General features: G+C 40.9%; 2 protein-coding genes across 2 annotated transcripts in view; both read right to left on the bottom strand.

Annotated features, from left to right (window-relative positions):
• Window positions 1-1,549, bottom strand: part of LOC120915854 (5-hydroxytryptamine receptor 3A-like) — a 63,898-nt gene extending 62,349 nt beyond the window's left edge. Inside the window, exon 1 of the mRNA XM_040326662.1 lies at window positions 1,330-1,549. Coding sequence (XP_040182596.1) covers window positions 1,330-1,549 — 220 coding nt within the window. The remainder of the gene's footprint in view (window positions 1-1,329) is intronic.
• Window positions 1,550-1,988: 439 nt separating this feature from the next.
• Window positions 1,989-15,684, bottom strand: LOC120915853 (5-hydroxytryptamine receptor 3A-like). The gene is made up of 6 exons (XM_040326661.1): window positions 15,654-15,684; window positions 12,595-12,752; window positions 10,170-10,214; window positions 9,978-10,087; window positions 5,361-5,530; window positions 1,989-2,161 (listed from the first exon to the last, which is right to left on the bottom strand). Exons 1-6 carry the CDS (start codon window positions 15,682-15,684, stop codon window positions 1,989-1,991), a joined length of 687 nt encoding a protein of 228 aa, XP_040182595.1.
• Window positions 15,685-16,012: the final 328 nt, after the last annotated feature.

Here is a 16,012-nt window from a genome sequence, read left to right as displayed (position 1 = left end):
ATCAAAAAAGTGCTATATTGTGGGTGAAATTGAAAAATTAGACCAATACTTTACAATTAAAAAAAATGGTAGTAAATGAAAGTAAAGATAGGGGAAGAGGAGCAGAAAGCAAGGGAGAAAGAAGGGGAGGTGGGTATATGCAAAGAGGAGGGCTAGAGAGAGGTAGGATGGTAGGTATGAAGGTATAAAGGTATGACATCCACGGAGAAGTAAATAGAGATGTATGATGAAGTAGACATAAGCAGCAATCGTAACACAGTGGATATTACAACAAGTTAGTTGCAGATAGTTTATATATGAGAGCACAGGCTAGGCCACTAAGACGTGGTGGTAGCCAGTACTCTCTCAACAGTGTGGCTGTGTGGGAGCCACACTGTGGATGGACTCCCTGGCCAAGGGTGGAGGAAAACAGTAGAACTCGTTGTGTTATTAAGTAAAAGGAAGGTTGCTTGAGGGGTGAGAGATCGAAGGGGACCAATTCTGGAGGAACTTGTCAAGATGGAGATGGGCTTTAGTGAACATGAGTTATTTAGAGCAGAGCATGGTCTTTTTGAATGATAATGGTGTTTGTAAGGGTGGGGGGGGGTGCTTTTTCCAATTCCTTGCCAGGGTAAGTCTAATTGTCTTTTATTTTATTGTATTGTAACTGTACTGTCTCCCGTTTATATTGTAAAGTGCTGCGTAAACTGGTTGGTGCTATATAAATCCTGTATAATAATAATAATAATATTAATAATAACAAAGGTTCCAACCTGTTACCTCTCTATCCAAAACTAAGAGAAATGTTTGAGAAATGTTTTGGTTGGACACACACTAACTTTTCACTTTTTGCACAGTAAATAAAAAATATGTAAATAAGGCACACCCCTCCAACCTCACTTAGCAATGTGTTTAAAAAAAAGGGTTAAATAACCGTAAGAAGCCTTCTGCCCTTAATCCTCCCATCACAGGCCTTTATTTGTTACCGAGTCCTGCTGCTGGGATACACAAACTTTCATAGGACGTTCATGCAAGGGGGTGGAATTACTAAAGGCATATAGATTGTTCACTTTGCAAGGGAATTTCCCCTTATCTAAGTAAATAAATTTTGCCAGTGCGGACCTATGCTCATAGTCATGTTCGGGCACATTGCCCACATGCTCATACTTTTAATCAAAGCGGCAATGTTAGATGTACTATTCCAGTTTGTCGTGCACATGAACATACCAATTAGCGTGCACACTTGGCACCCAGTTGCCCATTTAAACCGGACTGTCACTATGAGTAGATGCTGAATGGTCTTCAGCTAGTCCTTGTGTTCTTGAGACCTGATCTGCTGTACATACTTACCTGTGTATAATATGGCTTCCCCTAGGACTTGCCTCCATCCTGATTTGATTATTCTGACAATGGCCTGTTTACTGGACTTGTCCTTGTCTGCTATTTCTGTACTGCTTTGCCTGGCTGTTACAAGCCCTGACCTGCTTCTTGGATTTATACCGCCTGCTGAATTGATCTCTTGCTGCCTGGAAATTGCTGACCACTGCCTGTCTCCTGGTCCTGCTTCCATCTTCTTCTCTGGTGTCAAGCTGTTTCTGTATCCAGTCCTGAGGACTGTGACTACCTGCTCTACTCACCTAATAAGCGGACATCACCAGCCAGCTACTTTGGCACTCGTGCCACTCCATGCCCTCACATTCTCTGTCTCTACCTTCAGGAGTTTTAGGCAGGGGGTCCAAGAGAGGACTCCACAATGTTCTTTGCCAGGAACGTGATACCACTGTAGTTCATTGCTGAATCTCCACTCCTTTGTGATGTCCCCAGGCTCTGTTCTGACATACAGTATAGTACATCGAGTCCTTTGTGGTGGTGTGCATCAAATGAATTCAATCAAATTTAAGTGTAGAAGCTGTGGATTGGTTTAATTTGTTTTCATTTGCATCATTCTGTTTAGCGTGGGGGTTGCATTTTAGAGCAAAATGTTTACTTGTATCTATCAATAGTTGAAACTACTTCATACTTACAATATATTCTATCTTTCCAAGGGTTGTTTGCTGTTCTTTGATAAATTTGTAACTGGAGGAAACATTGATAAGGTCCCATTCACCATCACTCATGTACTTACTCTTGAATTGCTTCAGCTCATATTTTTCTTTTGCAAGTTCTACATTTACATCTTCAACTAAAGATAAGCAAGGTAACATTTAGGTTATTTATAACATTTGGCACTATTACACATAAAACCAAATAGCATAGATTAATTAATGTGGACCCGAACACGGTGAAGTGTTGCTCACAAGGAGTACAAATTGCTCCTAAAATTAGCAGTATTTTCTTGTACATTGGCATTCTTCTGCCTAAAGCTTCATATATGCACATCTACAATGTAGGATCATCTAAGACTCTGCTGCCTCTCATTGCTACATTTATAAATTTGGTGATGTCACTTTAGGCCCCGTACACACGATAGAATCCATCCGCTGAAAAATCTCAGCAGATCGCTTTCAGCAGATAGATTCTATGGTGTGTACGTTCCAGCGGATATTTATCCGCGGAAATTTCCCAATTCCAGCAGATAAAAATTTGTAGACATGTCTACAAATCTATCCGCTTGAATTGGCTCCCCCGCGGATCGATCCGGTGGTCTGTACAGACTCACTGGATCGATCCGTCCGAACCCATCCCTCGCATGCGTCGTAATGATTCGACGCATGCGTGGATATCCTTATATGACAGCGTCGCGCACGTCGCCGCGTCATCATCGCGGCGACGGCGCGACACGTCACCGCGATGGGAATTCGGTGCGGATTTCAATCCGATGGTGTGTACACTCCATCGGATTAAAATCCGCAGAGGATTTATCCACGGATACGGTCCGGCGGACCGTATCCGCAGATCAATTCTATCGTGTGTACCAGGCCTCAGTCAACTTCACTCTTCTCCTTCAAGAAGGGGAAGCAGTGCCTGAGGACCTGCAATGCAAGGACCTTCCTGCTTCTGCTTCATCAATTCTGTAAATATGTACTTTATGCAACTCTCTTGCTGCTGCTTGAATATTCTCTGTCAGTTATGGGATTCCAGTCAAGTTTTTTTGAGCACAGCTTGCATAGTTCAGATTTTCATTACAGAATGGGAATTTGTAATTCAAAACGTGTGCAAATCTTCATGCCTCTGCAGAGGTTGTCCTCAGTCCATTTGTATATATAATATATTTTGTACATATGTAAAAAGGTTATGTGTGGCATAGTTAACTAGGGGTGTTCAGCCATTTCACATTTATTCAGTTTTATTTGGTGGGGGGGGGGTGCACTAATTTAGTCTACCTGGCAAAAATTTTCTTTAAAAATAATGTAAATATTTGTACAACAGACGTCTATATTTTTCCTACGTAATTTATTACTAGCCACATATGGGGTATCCCCCATGGCCCTGTGCATATGTTATTTCCCTTTTCCAAGTTTGTGGAATACAACTCCTTGTATATTTTTGTACAGGTATTTTTGTATGGTGGATGCCCGAAGCAAATGAGGACATGGCTTGTTTGGGTGGGGGGTTGATGTAGGTAGTTGCTAGAAGAGAATATCGTTTTTGGTCTTTCTGCTTACCAGGAAGATGGTCAGGTAAAACTTAGAGTGCTCTCTACCTACCAGGGAGCAGGCTCTATTGGTTAGGTCTGCTCGTTGTACTCAGGTGCAGCTCAGCTTGTTCTGACTGTCCCCCACTGGCATATTGGACAGTAGGAGGGGACCTGACAAGTGAGTGCACAGGCTTTGCATGGTGGTATACTGTATATAAAACCAGAGTACATGTTCTTAGAGTTAGTTGAGCCAGGAAACAGAGTCCAGGAGGGAGAGGGGCGGCTGCCCTCTCCTCCACAGAGGATGCCATGCGGCCCTGGGTGGTCGACCAAGGGGCCTAGAGAGAGAGAGAGAAGCTGAAGAGCTGACTGGAAGGCCAGGAAGAATCTAATTCTGTCTACCGTGAGTACAGATCTGTGTCTTTGGGGCCTGTCGAGTGAGGGCCGCTCCCTTCAGCTAGAAGAGTCAGTGGATGGGTGTCAGTAAAGGGGATGCTAGAGAGTGTTCTGAAGATAATTTAAAGCATCAAGTCTGCTGCTAGTGAGAGCAAGAAGACTTAACCCTTCCATACATGTGGTTGTATGGTCAAAGCAGTGTGACTGCTTTTACTACCAAGCCGTGTGAGGCCAAGTAAGAGTTGTCCTTATCCTTTTGAATAGTTCCAGTTGAAGTATCCCACTAATCCCTTCTCCCAACCAAGTTCCAAAATAAAATACAAAAAATACAAATAACCTGGACTGGTTCTTGAGAAAAGAGCAAACAGGACCAAAGCCCCATACACACTATCAGTTTTCCTGCAGGTTTTTCTCTTCAGGTTTACCAAAACCATGTAGTGCAAGGGCCTGCCTGATTGCATACGAATTGAAACTCTTAAGGTTTGACCTCATATTAGATGGTTTTGGTAAACCTGAAGAGAAAAACCTGCAGGAAAAACTGATAGTGTGTATGGGGCTTCAGGGTGGGACAAGCAGGAACTCCTAGCAAACAAGTGGGAATCCCTAGCAGCCAAGCGGGGACCCCTAGCAACAAAGTGGGAAACCCTCAGTAACCAATTGGGAACCCTCAGCAGCCAGCTGCAGGTAACCAGAGAGAGAGCTATCAAGTCAACACTCAGCAAGCCCTACAGGGACAGTGCTACAGTTGTTACGACAAAAAAAGTGACACAAAATATCTCCAACAGTGATACAGACAAAACAAATTTTTAGTAGCGTGAGGCAGCATTTCTGACAATATTTTGTTTGCTATCTATGCCTTCAAGGCTGGGGATAACCCCTTCCTTAAATGTAAATGTTTTGGGAAACAGTAAAGGTTGGTGGATTTAGTTTCACTTTAAGTGGTGATGGGCAATGCATTAAAGGATTATTTTAGGGGTTTGGTTAAGTGTTCATATAGGGCATGTTAGCTCTTTTCTTTTTCTAAGAAGTACCGCACAGCTAGCGCGTTTCACACCCTTCCTGGTGCTTAATCATAGCTCATGCATATGCATAGATATGATTAAGCACCAGGAGAGGTGTGAAACGTGTTAATTGTGCTGTATTTCTTACCTCCATTTTTGCTGTTTGGACTGTCAATTAAATATATGGATCAATAAAGGTGATTTCATTGAAGTGCCGCCACCCAGACTTTTTTCACAACAGGTTCTATGGCTTTTTGGTTGTTCATTGATCTAGTATCGAAAAATACCTTGATACACCCATAAATATACATCCAGGCTTATCCATTATGTACAAATTAATTAGACATAATTATAAGTTTGCATTATTCTGTACTGCTTATTCTAAATGGAAAATACTTTTTACATACTTGTGTGAAGCCAGCTGGTAAAGGAGATGGGGCACCTTTGTATATCGAATGGGAAATAGAAGATATTGAGGCTGCAGGCGGTTGATATAACCAAGGGTCTGTGGTTCTTTATTACTCCTCGGTAATCCACATACACATAAGGAATATCTAAAGCCATTGCTGTTTCAACACTGAATAGAAATTAATAAACTTTTATTGTAGGCACCCTGACGGTGAAAATCATGAAAAGCATATCAAAATGTTACCTATATGTCCTGAAGTTTTAAAGACACAATCCACTCAATTTTGTAAATTGTGCCCTGAGAACCATCTTTTCCCCCAGCAAATATTATTTAGCTTTAAGTCTGCCCTCAAAAATGACAGTTGGAATCTAAGAGTTTGAATATGATTAGTTGCTGTAATTATGATAGTTCCATAATGATGGAAACGGACAAAACAACCATTAAATTGATCATGCAATGCTACTAACCTGATCAAATTGAATAAATATTGTAAGACAAAAACCCTCCATAAGATCGATTTAGCTCTTTGCCATGTCAATCTCCCATGGCAGGATTCAGTTGAATGCTTCCTATTGATCAAACACAGTTCTACATATGTGTCAGAGCACCAATCAAAATTCAGATCAACAAAATCATTGATTTTGATAGATCATTTCCATCTATAAACTGATAGATTGCATTTTCATCATTATTTCCAGATCAATATATGTGGAACAATACTGTGTGTGGTATCATTCAATTTTTTAATGGATGATAGATCATTTGTTTGGGTTCACTCATAGCTAGATTAATCACAAATTGCAAACTAAATGATCATTAGGGATAAGCAATTGTGTCTGGATTTATTTCATGGGACGTTTTGTTGAACCCGTCATGAAGTCTAAATGTTGCATTCTTAAGACTCTATTAAAGTCTAAGGGCGGAGTGATTCTTAACAATCAGTTCTGGCAATTTTCAATGCTAATAGAAAGGGGATTGCCAAAAAGTGCATGGGAAGCTGGCCATGGAAGACATGTGTTATAAGGGAAAACGTGCGTGCTACTATGTTCTAATTTCTTTAAGAAAATATAAACCATCAGCCTCCAGTGAATATAGTGAAAATAAACTCAGAAAAAAACATATATATAGCACATGTATAGTGACTGTGAATTATCTGCAACCACTTAGTAGTGTACTCAAAAAACACTACGTAATAAATGTAAAAGAAAAAGATGAGAATGGTGCGCTTATTCAATAATGTGCCATAAAGTAATATACTCAAAGAATGAATATGATGAATATCCAAGCATACAAATAAATAAATGTGAATAAAAGTCCAACTAAAGCCAAATGGTAAGAGTCAGTTCATATAAAGGTAAAAATCTAATAGGGATAACTTGATAGAAGAAAAAAATGATACAAAATCAATCCAAAAATCGACTGTTAAATTTATAAATCGGCCGCTCACCTCCAACAATGACCCAAGGCTCATCAGATAGTCAGATAAGGAATCCTGATGATGGATCTGTAAAGGTATCCAGGTCCCAGACGAAGACGAAGAACTACATCCAAAACTTGGCATCAAAACATCTTAATTTCATATATAGAGGAAACAGCTCGCTTTTATTTAGTAAAAGAAACTGCATCAAGTAAGGGTAAAAACAGCATTAAAATGGGAGTATTGACACATTCGCCTCCTCACTGTACTTCTGTAAAACGCAACCGGAACTGACGTCACAAGGCTCCACCCGACGTGTTGCGTCACTGGTCACGTCACTTCCATGACGCAACGCTTCGGGTGGAGCCTTGTGATGTCAGTTCTGGTTGTGTTTTACAAAAGCACGGTGAGGAGGCGAGTGTGTCAATACTTCCATTGCTTTTTACTGCAGTTTTTACCCTTACTTTATGTAAGCAGTTTCTTTTACTAAATAAATGTACTTTTCATTTGGCAATATTGCACTATGGCTGTTCTTTGTTTCCTCTGAGCACCATTTATACAAGAAGTGTCATTCCTTGGAGCGAGCTGTTTCCTCTATATATGGAATTAAGATGTTTTGATGCCAAGCTTTGGATGCCTTTACAGATCCATCAGCAGTATTTCTTATCTGACTATCTGATGAGCCTTGTCTGACCCTTGGGTCATTGTTGGAGGTGAGCGGCCAATTCAACTCGATGTTTGGATTGATGTTTTATCTGTTTTTTCTTCTATCAAGTTATCCCTATGAGATTTTTACCTTTATATGAACTGACTCCTACCATTGGGCTTTAGTTGGACTTATATTCAAGTTTATTTATTTGTATGTTTGAATATTTATCATATTCATTCTTTTAGAATATTACTTTATGGCACATTATTGAATAAGCACACCATTCTCATCTTTTTCTTTTACATGGAAGACATAAAAAATGTTTTTTTTTTTAAAAGGTCCACTTTTAATACAACTTTGACATGGAACAAAATCGCCATCTCTTCAATTACCTGCTTGGGAGGTGTCTTTATTTTATGGGCTGTATCAGAGATGATGTGATGTGTCATGCCTACATCCTTTAGCATTGTTAAAAGTATATACATTTGAACTTTAAAAGGTATGTACAAAGTAACAAAACCATATTTAAAATACTCAATCTCAGTTTTATCGTACGTGAAACAATTAAAAAGAAGAAAACATTACAGCTGATGTACATTACAAATATCTCACCCAATATATTACCCAATATTGCCATATGTACTCTTGACCTAAGTGGATAAACCATTAATATTCGATTTTTTGAATGGGAATAGGGATGAGCCAAACACCCCCCTGTTCGGTTCGCACCAGAACTTGCGAACACACCAAATGTTCGTGTGAACTTTAGAACCCTGTTAAAGTCTATGGGACTCAAACATTTGAAATCTAAAGTGCTAATTTTAAAGGCTAATATGCAAGTTATTGTCCTAAAAAGTGTTTGGGGACCTTGGTCCTGTCCCAGGGGACATGTATCAATGCAAAAAAAGTTTTAAAAATGGCTGTTTTTTCAGCAGTGAATTTAATAATGCTAAAAGTGAAACAATAAAAGTGAAATATTACTTTAAATTTCGTACCTAGGGGTGTAAAGTTAGCATGTGAAATAGCGCATGTTTCCTGTACTTAGAACTGTCCCTGCACAAAGTGTAATTTCTGAAAGGAAAAAAAGTATTTTAAAACCGGACTTGTGGCTATAATGAATTGTCGGCTCTGGCAATTCAGAGAGAATTCATTTATAAAAAAAAAAAAATAGCGTGGCGGTCCCCCCAAGTTTCATTACCAGGCCCTTCAGGTCTGGAATGGATTTTAAGGGGAACCCCGCCGTCAATTTAGCGTAGCACAGGGTGCGTCACTGGTGAAGCCCAGTCTTCCCCCTTGCGTCAGAGGGGGTGGGGTCAGAAATGTCACAGCTTCAGCCGAGTCATTTATTGGGCTGTGTCCAGCGGAGAGAGGAGGTTGGCGTGGCTGCGCTCTGGATGGATGGATCTTCTCATCGCTGGACCGGAGATCACCCGTCGCTGGATACAGACAATGTTGGAGCAGGGAGCTGGGACCGAGTAGATTACCACCGCTGGTACAATATTTGGGCCCCCCGATTAACCGGTTAAGACCCAGACCATTATGCAGGTTAAGGACCTTGCCCCTTTTTGCGATTCGGCACTACGTTGCTTTAACTGACAATTGCGCCGTCGTGCGACGTGGCTCCCAAACAAAATTGGCGTCCTTTTTTTCCCACAAATAGAGCTTTCTTTTGGTGGTATTTGACCACCTCTGCATTTTTTTTTCCGCTATAAACAAAAATAGAGCGATAATTTAAAAAAAAATATATATTTTTTATTTTTTTGCTTTAATAAATACCCCCCAAAAAATATATATAAAAAAATTGTTTCCCTCAGTTTAGGCCGATACGTATTCTTCTACATATTTTTGGTAAAAAAATCGCAATAAGCGTTTATTGATTGGTTTGCGCAAAAGTTATAGCGTTTACAAAATAGGGGATAGTTTTATGGCATTTTTATTAATAATTTTTTTTTCACTAGTAATGGCGGCGATCAGCATTTTCTTTCGTGAGTGTGACATAATGGAGGACACATCAGACAATTTTGACACATTTTTGGGACCATTGTCATTTTCACAGCGAAAAGTGCTATAAAAATGCACTGATTACTGTGAAAATGTCAATGGCAGAAATGGGATTAACCACTAGGGGGCGCTGTAGGGGTTAAGTGTGACCTCATGTGTGTTTCTAACTGTAGGGAACAGACGATCACTGACACTGACACAGAGAAGAGCGGGGAAGATGTGTTTACACACACCTCTCCCCGTTCTTCAGCTCCGGTGACCGATCGCGGGACACCGGCGGCGATCGAGTCCGCGGGTCCTGTGGGCTCGGTCATGGAGCTTCGGACCGGGTCATGGCTGGGCTTCTTAAAGGGGACGTACATGTACGCCCTTGTGCCCAGCCGTGTTATTCGGTCGACGTATATCGTCGTGCAGCGGTCCTTAAGTGGTTAAACTGGCTCTAGGGCATGTATGATTATCTAACTGTGATTGGGGCTTTAGATCATGAGCTTATTTTTGGCTAAAGACTGATGTGAAATGTTTTCATGTTATTTATTATCAATACTTACAACTCCATGACCACTATATCTGGGATCCAGATGAGTTGTCTAGGAATGGAAATTTGAGTGACATTGTCAAATTTTGTTGGATCCCAGGTGAGAAATTCATCAACCCATGACTAGGGAAAGCAAACAGAAATATAAACATGGAAACAAATTAAAAAGCATGACATAAAAAATGCAATAAAAAAAAGTATTTACCTCTCTAAGCCAAAGGTAAGTTTTCAGCATTTGACTTTTTTCTTCCTGTTAAAAAAGAAAGAAGATGTAATTTCCTAAAACATTTTTAAATTACATTTTTTTGTTTTGATATGAAAATTCAAGAAAAAATAGTTTCTTAATAAATGTGTGCATTTCTATTAAAATGTTTATGCCCTTGTAAAAGTCATCCCGCGTTTCCTTCCTCTCTGGGAGTATGGAAGCCATTCAACCCATTCATCACAGTACTTTTTATGTGCTGAGGCAGCTAGTCATTGTTCCTTGAGACTTTCAGTGTACCGTTTGAGCCGTTGGTTTTGTGCTTCACTCCATTTGCCATATACAATGACTCTTGATTGATACTGAGCCCTCTTGACCATAAAGCTGCCTCTACAATTAGATAAACATATTTTTTCTTCACTTGTTATGCATAAAGCAATTGGTGAATGCTTTGCTTCAGGGTTGGTCGCCACACAAGTGCTGTAAAGCCACAGCTACAGTGCAAAATGTGGATCTGTTATGCCTTGTACACACAATCGGAAATTCCAATGAAAAAAGGCAGACGGAATTTTTTTATCGGATATTCCGACCGTGCGTGGGCCCCATCAGACTTTTTTCTGTTGGAGTTTAGAAATAGAACATGTTTAATTTTTTTTTCGATGGAAAGAAATCCTTTCGGAAATTCCGGTATTCTGTATGGAACTCTGACAGAGAAAAAAAACATGCATGCTCAGAATCAAGTTGACGCATGCTCAGAAGCATTGAACTTAATTCAAGCATGTCTCCAGACCTAAACCCTATTGATCATCTGTGGGGCATCCTCAAATGGAAGGTGGAGGAGCGCAAGGTCTCTAATATCCACCAGCTCTGTGATGTCGTCATGGAGGAGTGGAAGAGGACTTCAGTGGCAACCTGTGAAGCTCTGGTGAACTCCATGCCGAAGAGGGTTAAGGCAGTGCTGGAAAATAATGGTGGCTACACAAAATATTGACACTTTGGGCCCAATTTGGACATTTTCACTTAGGGGTGTACTCACCTTTGTTGCCAGAGTTTTAGACATGAATGGCTGTGTGTTGAGTTATTTTGAGGGTACAGAAAATGTACACTGTTATACAAGCTATACACTCACTACTTTACATTGTAGCAATGTGTCATTTCTTCAGTGTTGTCACATGAAAAGGTATAATAAAATATTTACAAAAATCTGAGGGGTGTACTCACTTTTGTGAGATACTGTGTGTATATATATATATATATACATAAACTATATTACCAAAAGTATTGGGACACCTGCCTTTACACGCGCATGAACTTTAATGGAATCCCAGTCTTAGTCCATAGGGTTCAATATTAATTTGGCCCACCAAACGGCTATAACAGCTTCAACTCTTCTAAGAAGGCTGTCCACAAGGTTTAGGAGTGTGTCTATGGGAATGTTTGACCATTCTTTCAGAAGCGCATTTGTGAGGTCAGGCACTGCAGTTTTTTTCACCAGAAGGCCTGGTTCGCAGTCTCAGTTTTAATTCATCTCAAAGGTGTTATATCAGGTTGAGGTCAGGACTCTCTCTCCATAGACACACTCATAAACCTTGTGGACAACCTTCCCAGAAGAGTTGACACTGTTATAGCTACAAAGGGTGGGCCAACTCAATATTGAACCCTACAAACTGACTGCCATTAAGTTCATCTGTGTGTAAAGGCAGGCGTCCCAATACTTTTGGTAATATAGTGTATATATTTGTGGCTGGTATTTATAATAATGGCTTAGGACAGCCTGAAAGGGAAGATTAAGTAGCAAAGCATAGTATGGCATTTACAGTATGAATTATTTTTTAGATAAATAAAATTCCAAAGTGAGTATGATTTTAGAAGTAAGGAGACAATTATTCAAAGTCAAGTCAAATAACTAATACAAAATGTTTACTTGCATGTGGTAATGAATATCTTTCCACATACATATTTCTTAATATGGAAAAATACGAAAATTATGTCACCTCCTGGTTTATATATTCATGCCATAACTTCCTAAACTGAAAAAAGAGATTCGTTTTTTTTTTTCATATACAAATCACTGAATGCTTTAAATGTATTACTGCTTTTATTTTCCCTTGTTTCATATTATAAAATTTAAATATTGACTTACATTTGGTCAATCCGTTCCTGTGGCTAGTGTTGTTTGCATGAGGTTTCCTGTAAATTTTAATATTATATCTAGAGAATTTGTAAGGACATGGCTATTCATTTGTTTTATTACAATTCAGTGGTCAGTGGTTTTACCAAAGAGGACAGGCTACACAAACAATAAGCAAGCACAATGTAAGTGTAGAACTTTACAGGGAAGAGCTATGGACTGCTAAGTCAGAGAAAAGATTTGGTGCATTAAAAAAAAGGCCAAAATGGAACAGAAAATGAAAGTAGGCAAACTTACTACTCCCAAAATGGCAAATATAACGATCTCAATGTCCACTATTGTAGTGTTTCTCCAGTTATGAACTGGTCTTGTCCCTTTCTTATATCCCTCCATCAAGTGGTCTGAAAGTCTTATAAGAGTTGGCTTTGTTAGGTATGAGCCATTGCTTTGTTGGGCTGAAAAGTAAGAAGAGTAAAATGATTAAGAACTTGTTTTTTTCTGAATAAAATATAATGGTTTAGTCATATTAAAGAGTTCCTGTCACCACAGAGTACTTGTGATTAAAAATCAGGATGACGAGGCGCATGCGCAGCAGCTCCTAAGATGTCTGCATAGACCGGGTGCTCCGTACCGCTCCAGCCACTCTGCGCCTCTGCCAGCCAGCAGCACAACCTCCATCCACCCCAAACTGGGGGAACATCAGGGGCACCCCATGTATGGCAGCGGGACACGTCTGCTGGACCCTCGAAACTCAGCTTGCGCCACTAGGAGATCAGGCCTACAAATCCAAGATGGTGGCTGCCCCTTAGCCTTATGTAAAGACGGAGCTGGAAGACTCTGCGGCAGACACATCTCCAGACCCCCTGCTATTCAACCCACACTCAGGGACATATGTGAGTTATCCTCTCTCTATAAATGCCTCAGCAGCATCCACAGAGTCCCTGATAGGGCAAACCCTGGATGAACTATTGCTATCCACTATGGAAGCAGGCCCTGCACAGCACCAGAGCAGGGAAGCCCGCTCAGACCACCATCCAGATATCCCTTTTGACACAGGAGCTATGTTCCTTAAATTCTCTGAAATGCTGGACCGCGGCCTGTCCCACATAACAAATAAAATTACAAGCAACATTAAAGCGGACCTTCAAAACTTAGCCTTGTGCATGGAAGCCATCAAATCTAAATAAGATGCCACTGTGACCTCCAGGACCAATTAGAGACTGCCTTATCCAAAATAGATGACCTTGAAAATAGGTCAAGGAGATACAACTTTCAGAAATAAAGTTCTCCCCGGAAATGGTAGTAAATGTCTCCGCAGCTGTCCGTTCCCTTATCTTATTCCGGGCATTCCGCAACACCGGCTTGAACTTGACCGGGCTCCTCCAGAGGTATTTCACAACCAGATGTTCTCCCAAGGGATATAATGGTGAAACCCCATTTTTATGCAGTCAAGGAAATGGGCCAGCTCAACACCCCAGATTTCACTCCAAGACCACCCTATCCAGGTCTTTGCGGATTTATCCCCATCCACCATTCAGAAGCAGAGGGCACTCAAACCACTCCAGTCAGTACTGTCCCAAAAGGACATCAAATACTGGGGGAAGTTCCCTTTCAACCTCAAATTTACATACCATAACAGGTCCTACACTTTTTCTAAATGCGAAAAGATACTTCTATGCTTGGGCCTCCTCTCCGAAGTGCCTGCATCACCACCCCCTTCTCTCATTGCAGTGTCTCCCTACAAGTTTAATTGTTGCACTATGGCAGAAACCTAAAAGCAAGAAGTCTAAGGAATCCAGACCCCCTTGATGAAGCAGTCTCTATACAGAAGAATTCATGTTTGGTGTTTTTCCCTATGTCTGGGACCTCACCTGTAATTTAACCTCTGAATTGACTCTTTGGAGTCCATGTTTCCCAAGTTCAACTTCAATTTACAAATTAAGCCACGTTGGGCAACCTTTCCACATCTGTTACTCCTTATCTCGGGCAACGGATGGCTGTCATTTAAGGCAGTGTTTAATATCGCCCTATATGTTTGGCTTTAAAACCTGCACAAGCCAACCACAGAGGTCCTCCTCCTCAAAGAACCCAGGAACGGAACTGACTTCTTCCTCTGCATATCTACTTGGGGGTTCTGGCCCCGCTGACTCTTTGCGCCCCTCCACACATGCAGTAACACCTGCACCCAGAAGCGAAGATAACACTGGCACAGATCTCACCCATTGGGGTGGCTTTATTGCACAAGGCTTTTCATCTTGGATCCACTAATATGATCTGTTCACCTAAGAGACTGGCCTGAGAACCCATGTTCCCCTTAGACTTACCTATTAATCCCTGTCTCCATTGTGTCCCCCTTATTCATACCCTCCTTTTCCCTCCCTGCTTACTCTCCTGTCCTATCCCCTCTCATTCCTGTGTCCTAATATCATGCTCCTCACTGAATCCCCTTTATTGGCTCAATCATGTTTATACGCATTAGTTGTGCTGTTGATTAATGTTGTGTACGCTTTTTCCTTTTCTTTACCCCTTGTTAGGGTGCAGCATACATTCACCTCTGCCTCACCTGGAGACATGGGTGATTTCTTTCTCCTGGCCAGAATCTCTCTCTCGGGCAGAGGGAGAACATATGTACGACTATGATGGCAAGGTGGGACATGGTCCTCCTTTCCTCTTGGTGATCCTCGCCTCTCTCCTCTCTTCTCTAATTTCCCCCTTTTTTCTCCCCTCTAACGTTGTTTTAGCTCTTAGATCTCCTACGGGGCTTTAACTCCCCGATCAAAAGACATAAAATATTACAATACTATCATAAATGTATGTTATTTTGCTACAGGAGACACATTTTCCAAGTTCGTACAACCCAAGTTCATCCACCCTAAATTTCCTAAGTTCTTCCTGGCTAACGCTGAGTATAAAATAAAAGGGGTGACAATAATTTTTTCACACAATTCTTACTCATCTGAGCACAAGGATCCACAGGGCAGGTTTCTTCTGGTCAAAGAGGCGCTAGAAGATCAATTATACTAATTTATCTCATATTATACACCCAACCAGGGCCAGGCCAAATTATTTATTCCTTTGCTCCAGACTTTGGGTCCACTGGTAAAAGGTACGGTAGTATACGGCGGAGACTCAAGCATTGCTTTCGACCCCGGCCTAGACAAAAAACTCCCCCCCAGGAGCCCAAGCTACCAGACCCTCTAAACAAAGCCTTTGCATAGCTAGGCTAGTCTTCCAACAAGGTCTAATTGACATCTGGAGGGAACTTAACCATTTCACACATGACTACACGCAGTTTTCCCACCCTCACCAATTTTTTGCTAGGAGTGACCATATTTTTGTGACCACGGGCCTCATACCCTTGGCTTGCAAATCATTTATCAGGGACATGGTATGATCTGATCACTCCCTAGTCTTTTTAATCTTACGAAGACCTCAGCGTCAAAAAGGGTTTAACCACTGGAGACTTAACAAATCGTTTCTTAGCGATCCAGTAAGAACTGTAGAAATTGAAAAAGCTATCTCTGAATACTTTCACATCAACAAAGTAGAAGTCATTTCCCCAGCCACCCTCTTGGCGCCACAGAAAGCCACCATTAGGGGGAAATTTATACAGATAGCGTCACAAATTCCCCGGGCACAGAAAGCTGATATCGATTGGCTATAGAAGGAATTCCTTACTGTCAGCAAACTACACAAGCATGATTGGAGAGGCTCT

The sequence above is a fragment of the Rana temporaria genome, chromosome 10 (assembly GCF_905171775.1).
Source record: "Rana temporaria chromosome 10, aRanTem1.1, whole genome shotgun sequence".
Lineage (NCBI taxonomy): Eukaryota > Metazoa > Chordata > Amphibia > Anura > Ranidae > Rana > Rana temporaria.
Note: the sequence above shows the minus strand (reverse complement) of the source record. Positions and strands in the feature narration are given on the sequence as shown.